Source organism: Triticum aestivum, chromosome 4D (genome assembly GCF_018294505.1).
Source record: "Triticum aestivum cultivar Chinese Spring chromosome 4D, IWGSC CS RefSeq v2.1, whole genome shotgun sequence".
Classification (NCBI taxonomy): domain Eukaryota; kingdom Viridiplantae; phylum Streptophyta; class Magnoliopsida; order Poales; family Poaceae; genus Triticum; species Triticum aestivum.
In genome coordinates this window covers 66,965,807-66,975,029 of record NC_057805.1, presented here as the reverse complement: position 1 = coordinate 66,975,029, position 9,223 = coordinate 66,965,807, and the positions used below count along the sequence as shown (strand labels likewise).

At 47.6% G+C, this 9,223-nt stretch overlaps 1 protein-coding gene across 4 annotated transcripts; it reads right to left on the bottom strand.

Annotated features, from left to right (window-relative positions):
* Positions 1-761: 761 nt before the first annotated feature.
* Positions 762-8,172, bottom strand: LOC123096261 (O-fucosyltransferase 9). Of its 4 annotated transcripts, none has more exons than XM_044517943.1 (11): positions 7,642-8,141; positions 4,873-4,926; positions 4,592-4,664; positions 4,385-4,452; positions 3,855-3,943; positions 3,017-3,253; positions 2,708-2,912; positions 2,449-2,616; positions 1,724-1,891; positions 1,346-1,536; positions 762-1,082 (listed from the first exon to the last, which is right to left on the bottom strand). In XM_044517943.1, the coding sequence occupies exons 1-11, from the start codon at positions 7,822-7,824 to the stop codon at positions 947-949; spliced, it is 1,572 nt and encodes a 523-aa protein (XP_044373878.1). In that variant the 5' UTR covers positions 7,825-8,141; the 3' UTR covers positions 762-946. The 4 variants fall into 4 exon arrangements, 3 of the variants coding, with proteins under 3 accessions (XP_044373878.1, XP_044373879.1, XP_044373881.1); XM_044517944.1 differs by having other exon boundaries at positions 3,017-3,214; positions 7,642-8,133; XM_044517946.1 differs by lacking the exon at positions 4,873-4,926 and having other exon boundaries at positions 7,642-8,138.
* Positions 8,173-9,223: the final 1,051 nt, after the last annotated feature.

The window sequence follows — 9,223 nt, the reverse complement described above, 5'->3', positions numbered from 1 at the left end:
ATTGTTCTCGATAAACTTGGTGAAACTTTATAAAGTTTAACTTAGGTCAAAGCTAATACGTGCAGTAAATAAAAACGGAGGGAGTATAAGATTGTTATAGTCCAACATATGACAAAATCTAGCCCGTTGCTTTTTCATCTAATGGCCCAAAAGCCATTGAAGCACCTGGTGTACAGGGTACGTTCTCGGGACGAGGAGGGGGCCATGTCCCGCTGTTTATCTTTTCTGGTGAGGGGAACATTGAGTGTGATAAATTTTGACCGCTGTATTATGCTAATTAACTACTACCTCTGTTCACTTTTATAAGACCTTAAAGACATTTCAGACAATGTGCAAAACAGCCTATTTTGAGCTGTCTGAAAGGACTTATAAAAGTGAACGGAGGGAGTAGTACTTCTATATGTCCATGCACTAAGTCGACTGTGTAATATGAACCTCTATTGCTTGGTGTAAGAGTCACACAGATTATGCGGTGCTGTTAGTTTGTGTCTCAATATGTTTATGCAACAGTTAATATATAGTTAATTTGTTTGGCAGAGTAATCATACCAAGCTGCATACTCTTTACTACTCCCTCCCTCTCATAATACAAGAGCGTTTTTTATACTACACTAGTGTCAAAAACGCTCTTATATTATGGGACGGAGGGAGTACTATATTAGTTTAGGCAGGATATTGTTTACCTCCATTAACACCAGGCAAACAATTCTCAACTCAAAGTTAAGTTTGGGTATTATAGTCAGTATAGGCTGTGACATATTCTGAACAAAAAAAGGCTCTCTTTCATTTCAGACAGCATAACTGCATCTCTGGGCTGGATTTCATATCGACAACCGCACGATTTGGCATCTCTATAGTCTACTACTCTTTACCTACAGACAAAAAAATGTAACGAATTTCTATGCGTAACTGCTACTTACAAGTACATAAATCGGTACTCTAGATCATCATGATTCAGCTTGCTGACACATGCAGTCGGGCATCGGGAGGTTGTATATCGATCCACTATGTTTCCTGAACCCGAAACCTTTCGATTCACTGTGGCGACGAATATCCTGCATGAGGTGCCTGAACCGATCCCATCTGCAGTCAAAACAAACAAGTTGGATATCAGAGGTTCTGTCACACCCTTACATTCAGCTAAAATGTATTCAGTGTTTACATATAAAATAATATGGACTAGTTAAAATTCAATATGATTTTCCACAATAATTTGTCTCTAAAATTGACTGTCCAAATGGAAACTAGCTAAATGTCGATATCCAGATTTGACGTGGCGAAATTCGGGCCTTCTCCAGCTTCGTCGTGCACTTAGACATGTCGGGTAACAGTCACTCAAAGCTGACCTGATATCCGGGTTGTCAAAGAGTAGCACCATTTTCTGTTTATCCGGTGTTATTGTCTTTGCATGCCCCCCATACAAATAACGCCTGTGTCCCATCAGGAAATGAGGGAAATTGCTTCCTTGAGTCATTACAAAGGCTTCGCTCCGTAGACAGACTGTGTAGTCCAATGCTGCCAGTCTGGATGAATGCCCCTGGATATAGGAATGTGAGTCAAAGGTAAGTCTGTCATGGAGATAAGAAATGGCTCTTATCCAAGTGTTACCCTCCCTACAAACTGAATAAGGGTTATGGATGCTTGCTGTGAAATAATGTAAGAATGCATCCTTTCTACAGTAACAATTATGATAGAAATGGAGTAACTAAGGGAGGGGGAAATACCTTGAACTGTGCAAGCTCCTCAGGTGAAGTGATTGTTTCCTTTGTTTGTAGAAGTGGAAACAACTCGCGAAGAGGAGTCATATACTTCTCAGCATTGTATATTTTACCGGAGGCAACATAGAGTGAGGTAGTATTATCAAACCCCATGCCACGCAGCATCATTCCAACCTGCATAAACTAAACTAGTGAGGAAAAAGTAAAGTTGTACGATGATATCATGTAAATAAGATCCCTCTTGGCAGCTTGCAGCAAGGCCTATTGGAATGCATCTGAAAATTGTGGTGGCAGGATACATTTACCAAAGCTTTAACTCCAGTTTAACTAATCAGTCCACTGAAAAATAAGGAACTATGATAAGGAATTCTAGAAATGGTCTGAAAATATGACGTCCATCACTACCTACTGTAGTCTGCAATGCAAATGCCTGCAAAATGCTTTTTGCACCAATGCACAACACCATAGATGCTATTTGGAGTGTCCAATTGTATTCTCCAACAGTAGATAGCCTGAGGAGTAATGAACATGATGTGAACTCAGGAAAAAAACAGAGTAAGGCTCCATTTAGTACTGCAGTGGCAATTTAAAAGCACTTATTATTCTTGGATGTAACAGTTAAGAATATCTTTAGAGAGCTTACTAAAATTGGTAAATGTCCCCCTAACTGGCCCTAGAAGTGTTGCAATACGAGCATACTCAAAACAATTGCGGGGAACTAACATTTCAACCTCTATAGGAGCTAAAGGACATCTCCCATTCCTCCGGTTGGCCTCGGGATTTATCACTCGACCTGGTCGGCGAAACTTCCCTCTCCATCCCCTTTCACGAGCATTCTCCATTGCAATATTCTCCTTCCAGTCACCGTCATATATACAGCATGAGAAAGCTACCATATCCTAAAATGCAGCACACACAATCATCATAAAGCTTGGTCTTAGTGAAAAGATTTAATAACAGGCACCAACTAGCATGGCATTGTGTTTGAACCTCTTCAAAGCGAAGATGAACTGACATGTACTTCCCACCAGTCAAAGCACTCTTCTTGATCATTCGGTCAACCATGTTATCTGCAAGAATTCTTATGGGTTCAGAAAATCTCAATGCCTCATAGTTTGCCAAACATCTCAACGCATTGATATTTGATGGAACTGAATTAGCCAATCTATTTGAGAAAGGAGCAATACGCACAGCCCTGTGTCATAGAACAGAAAATGAGCAAAGATATGGTAGTATAGAACGCCTTTAGTCACAAGAATTTGACGCTATATCAAAGGAAGGTGCAACAGGAGCACATACCCTAGCTCCAACAGTTTCGGAAGCACCTTTTCTAGGTAGTAACTCTGAGACGAGAAGGCTTTGGTTCTCATATTCAGTATACTGCTGATATTATGGTCAAACTGCGCAGAAACATTTTCAGGAAGTTCTTTGACAACCCTTACATGTTTTCGGAGTGTCTCAATAAAATGGTCTTCATCAAATATATCACCAAATTTGCTGAAAGAAATTATGCAGGAACAAAGAAGAATTATCCTTCTGGAAAAGTGATGAGAAAATCAAAAATCAAAAACATATTATATGACACAGGCATGAGGAGAATATTACTGAAAATATAATAACATATGAAAGAAAACCAAGCTACATAAAAAATAACAATTCTTTATTCAATCAATTATTTTCATAGGGATACAGCTTATAAAATGGAAAATGCAAAGATCGATGTGATACTATCGACATTATTGCGGTACATGCTTAACAAGGAGCAAAACAAGAGTGCTGAAAAATGCATTGTTAAAACGGAAGCACAAAAGAAATGACGCGGCAGAAAATAGTGACTTGATAGCACAAAAAAAGAGTGCAGACAAGGGCTTGAAGAGACATAATGAAGTTTCTCTTTTCCACAAAGGAAAGGATACTGATCCATTTTATTTATCGAGAGCAGATAAACAATGGGCAAAGAAAGAATTTTCACTTATATAATACAGAAAATGCTAACTGAAGTAAATTTGAAACTTGATTATGCAAACGGCGCTTTTACAGAGCTAGTTCTCAAGAAAGTGACCCAGGGACGCATCTGCTGTATGCCAGTTTCTCCAAACACATCTGTGGATATTCTACAAAGAGGCAAAATAGTTACCTAGAATCACGCCAAACACTATTCAGATGAAAAGCTGGGCTGACAAGAGTTGCATTAAGTAAGCTTGCCACAGCAACAGCATCACAAATCTGTATCGAGACATCTCTGTCAGACTCAGATAAACACTAAAGAGCAAACATGTTGTGAAGTTTGAAATTCAAGTTGGCAGTTGAGACACTAGAAAAACGAAAAGAATTCTACATATGAAGATCAGTGGAATGCACAATGACTTTTGAACGTAATGAGAATTTAGTGGAAGATAAAAGGGTAAGCTGCAACAAAACATGAAACAGCATGTTCATGCAAGAAATAAATTCAAAACAAATCAAAGGGAGTCTGTGAAACAGGAATCCAGGATAATTAATATCAAACCATGGATCATTATACTTTTACTGTTTAAAATATACCAGTAAAGAAAGGTATTTCGGTACCAACAGTGACTCGTTTCAGTAGTGTATGTAATAAAGATGACTCTGAGGGAATATATCTAGTTAGTCCACGTTCAGTAAGAAATTGATCATGCAACTTACAGAAATGCGTTGCTGATTCAGACCACCATTTGCTTCAATTACGAGAAAACCATTTGAAGGTGGTAACGCTGAAAAGTGTAATGTGGACCATCAATAAAAACTATTTAGCTATGTCGCCTGTTACTACTTATACTAAAGCTGATTCTGACTGGCTGATCTTGGTACATTTGGTATAGAAATTCATAAAAAAGCATTTCAAATTTGCACCTGATTGTGTCAATCTCTTTCTGATGCAAGGTACCCATCTCTTTCCAGACTTTTTATAATGGGGTGCCATTAACTGCAATGACACGGCAAAATCATGTTACATACATGCGAAGAGTGTATGTATGACTATGTAAACTAAAAGAAAAAAATGTTGTTGGTCACAGTGATCATAGGCATTGAACATGTGTTGTGATTGGATTACTAGCACTGTAATGCTAAAAATGATCATCATCATGACACCATTGTTACAATCAACAACTGACAGATAAATCCTCTTTGACCTTTAAAGAGCTCCAATGCCAAGCATCTCCCAAGTTGCAGAACATATTATAGGCCTGCCACATGAAGGGCTGTCACCTTTTTGGCATATGAACATGAAACAGAACTCGCATGCATAAGTACATTATTTATGTCATATGTATTGCCATCTCAAGGTGCCAAGTATCTTCATTGGCCTGCAGTAGTGCATTATGTCAATATAAATAAAGGATTCAATGGCCGTCTCCTCCTACAAGCAGCCAAATTCAGTGTTATCCGTGTTGAGTAACGTGATTGTATTAGGAAACATAGGATAAACTAGAAAGTATTCTGGCTTGTCTTGTACTCCAAGTAGATCATGTACTCCTATATATATATATGCCTACGAGGCTCAAGCAATACAACGAAATATTCCACCAAACCTCTCTCTCCCTTCTAACATGGTATCAGCCTAATCACGATCCAAACCCTAGCCGCCGCCGCTTCCGCACCCGCGCGGCGCGCCCGGGGCGGTCGGCCTCCATGACCGCTGCTGGGGGCCGCGCCGCCCGTACCTAGGGTTCGTCCGCCGGCCGTGTTGGCCGGCTGCCCTAGACAGTCTTTTTCCCGAGCCCTTGCTCAGGGTTTTTTCGCTCTCTCGCCGGTCGTTTTGATCGGCGTTTTTCTTTTTGGTTTTCCGATCTAATCTTGATCGGTTTACGTCGCCCGCCGCCGCCGTCGACCCCCGTGCGCCTCTACTCCGACCCCGGCGCGACCAGCCGGCCTCTCCTTCGACCCGGCGGCCACGCGCGCCGCGGCGGCCTGTCCGGTCCAGCCGCCGTCCGCGCGTCGGTCCGCCCATCGCCCTGTGTCGGCCGTCACCGCCCTGCTCCGACCGGAACACCTGGATCACCCCGACCTGGCGGCCTCGCGCCATGCAGCGGCCAATCATAGCCGCCCTGCCGCCCGCCGTCGCCGGCCTCATCGCGGACTCTGCCGCCACCCCGCCTCCACCAAGCGGCGTCCCCGACCTCGCGCGCGATCGGCTTGATCACCCGCTCGCCGCCGCGATCCGCCTCATCTACGCCGCGTGACCGACCTGGCCCGTTGGTTACGCGCGCCTCCGCAGGTCCCGTGAAGATCGTCCCCGAGTTCAGCGCGCCCCTCCACCGATCGAGCAACGGGCTGCCGCTGCGTCGCCCCGTCGGGCCGCAGCGCCGCCGCCCCGTGGTTCTCCTCGCGGCTGCATCGACTCGTGCGTCGCCGCTGCGTCGCCCCTACGGGCCGTAGTGCTGCGATACGCGGTCCCAGCCGCCGCCCCGAGGTCTTCTCGCCGTCGCCCCGACCTGCCCGCCGCCACTGCGTCGCACCTTCGGGCCGTAGCGTCGCGGCCCGCGGTCCACTCTGCCGTCACCGCGCGTCGACCTCCCGTGGTATGCGCCGCGCCGTCTCCCTTGGCGCGGGAACGCCACCGTCCGCGCCGGTCTTCGTCACGCTGTCAGGGTTCTTCGCCTACTTCAAGCACCGCCGCCGCGCTCCTAACCTAGCCGCCGCTGCCGCCGTAAGGCCGCCGCCGCCCGTCCACCTCCTTCGTCTTCGTCCTGCACCAGCCCGTCACCAGCGTCGCCGTCATCTACCCCGACCACTTCGTCTACGCCGACAACCGCGGGCGACATCAGCCCCGCGCCGATTGGCGCCGCAACTGTCGTCGAGTTCTTCTCTGCTGGCCCCTCCGACTTCTCCGACATGGCGTACAGCTCGTGCAGGTCTCTCATCTACGCATGCCCGGTGCTGGCAACACCGATGCGTGCCTTCGTCCACGACGTGTCCCCGGGCCTGGCAAGCCTGGTGCGGCGCTTCGTCAACTTCGTCTTCGTCCGTCTACGCATGCGCGGTGCTGGCAACACCGGTGCGTGCCTTCGTCTACGATGTGTCCCCGGGCTTGGCAAACCCGCCGCGACGCGTCGTCAACAACAACGTCTTTCCGGTGCACCACTACTTCGACACCACTGTGCCCATGCTAACTCGGCGCCTCCTTGCGCCCGCGGCTCCACGGCGACTTCCTCGACACTGGCTACCCCGACTCGACATCGACCACGGCATTCTTTGCACGGCTACCTCGACCACGGCTACACCACCCTATGCTCTCGGCTACATCGACATCGGCACAAAGGGCTACCGCCTTGCTTGAGCAACCTCGTCGGTTTCCACTCCAGCCACGACTTCCGCGATGCGTCGACCGTTACGACTGTGGGGGGGTGTCCGTCGGCTTGCCTTCGGATTCTTCTCCAGTCTCACCGTCTGCGTCGCTACCGTTGTGACTGCGGGGGGATGTTGAGTAATGTGATTGTATTAGGAAACATAGGATAAACTAGGAAGTATTCTGGCTTGTCTTGTACTCCAAGTAGATCATGTACTCCTATATATATATATATGCCTACGAGGCTCAAGCAATACAACGAAATATTCCACCAAACCTCTCTCTCCCTTCTAACAATCAGTGTCACCACCAGTTTCACTAGAGATTAGTAGTAAGCTATGTAGCAGTGTACTGTATTTGTGTCACAATGTCACAATTCACAAACAGCCAACACAAAACTTGGATGCAATGTGTGGTAAGGCCACAAACAGTTTTGGGACGATTTATAATCAAACTATGAGCATCCAATGGCAAATCAAGGAGTAGACGAGAAAAATTCATCCGACGCACATGACCGGGAGAAAATTTTCCACCTGCTTTTTAAGCCAATCCACCCATTCCTCTAGGAACAGATCGAATAAAATCATGTCCCTGCGAACAAGCAAGAACTCACCGGGCTAGGACAAGAGGCGAGGGCGCGCATTTCCGGCAGGAGCCGCTCGAACACGAGGTGGCTGCGGTACACCGATCCGGGCGGCGCTGGCGCCCGCGCCCGCGGACGCGGCGCGCCTACCACCACGCGTCCACCACCTGCGCCCAGGCCCGTGCCGTCAGCGCCCAGGAGGAGCACGAGCATAGCCGCCGTGTACGCTAGAGCGAGGAGCAGCACGGCAGCTCGCCGCCGGCGCGCCGCCAGCACGCGGTCCGGGCGCCGCGCCGTACCCTTCGCGCTTTCGCCGACGCCGACGCCGACGCCAAAGCGATCGCCGGCGGCATCACCAAGAGCGCTCCCGCCGGATCATGCGACGCAAGAGGATGTGATGGAGGAGCGCACGCGAGGGAATTTTTTTTTAGATGGTTGCGATTGATCACGAACGACAAATACATATAAAATACATAGGGCAAGGAGTGTACAGCCGTACAGGATCGAATAGAGTGTATATGATCCAACGCAGCACGACACAACCACAGACTGATAATGTTTGTTCAGAAAGAAAAGAATGACCGCCAACCCATCAGTCATCAGTGTAGGTTCTGATGCTCATATTTCTAGATTTACTAGAACCATGCCCGTGCGTTAAAAATAATGTGATTGTGTAAATAAATATCTATCAAATTCTGAACTTAAATTACCTTATATTCTGATTAGAAGTTTAGTAAGTAAACTAAAGTGAAATTGGCTCAGGAGCTAAGTAAATTAAAATGGATTTGGTTTAGAAAAGTAAGTAAATTAAGGTGATTGATTATCGTATACATGGAAGGTTGGATGAAGGGTGGTGGGAAGAAAGGTGAAATAGAAACCTTACATTCTTTTAAAGTAGGTAGAGATTCAGAATTTCCGACGATGCGTCTGTGTGGAAGGAGACCTTAACTATAAGAGCATCTCCAACAGCCGCGCCAAACTAGCGCCGCCCCGCAAAATTGCCCGTTTTAGCGCGCGCGCAACCGGTATAGTTGCTCCAGCGGGCGCGCAAAAACAGCGCGCGCGGCATATGTAGTTCAGAGCGCGGGCCGAAACTCAATCGCGCGCCGCTTATTTGCTGCGTCCGCTCCCGCGCGCTCGCTCGCAACTCCCATCCCCCATCCAGCCGCGCCGCCGCCGGCGACCCGCCACCCGGCGACCGTTCCGGCACTTCCCCGGTCAATCCCCGCCCCGCGGCGGCTTCTCCGCCCCCCCCCTCTAGTCCCGCCGCCCCTCGCGCGCGTCCGTCCTCCGATGAACAGCCCGAGTTGTAATAACGAAATTGAACTATTTATTTTGATTTATTTTTGTTTGTGTTTGATCTTTTTGCTTCTGTTTTGGAATGCATATGTTGTTTGTGCGAGAGTCGCGCGCGCTGCATTTTTGCGTACTGCTGGAGCTGCGCGCGCTGCATTTTAGCGCGGCTGCTCGAGCCAGCGCCGTGCCAAACCAGGCGATGAGCGCGCGGCAAAGTAGTTTTTAGCGCGCGGCGCGTTCGGCGCCTGTTGGAGATGCTCTAAGGTGCCTATGATAGACTTTGTCAAGATGATACGTCAGCCTATGTCTGTACTGT

What these genes read in the sequence shown, in the direction of transcription:
- LOC123096261 (XM_044517943.1), bottom strand. Translation starts at nt 7,824, where the DNA reads ATGCTCGTGCTCCTCCTGGGCGCTGACGGCACGGGCCTGGGCGCAGGT. An exon ending in GGCATTGGAGCTCTTTAAAG is followed by an intron (nt 4,665 to 4,872) that starts GTCAAAGAGGAT and finishes GTGTCATTGCAG; the next exon opens with TTAATGGCACCCCATTATAA. An exon ending in TTCATCTTCGCTTTGAAGAG is followed by an intron (nt 2,617 to 2,707) that starts GTTCAAACACAA and finishes GCTGCATTTTAG; the next exon opens with GATATGGTAGCTTTCTCATG.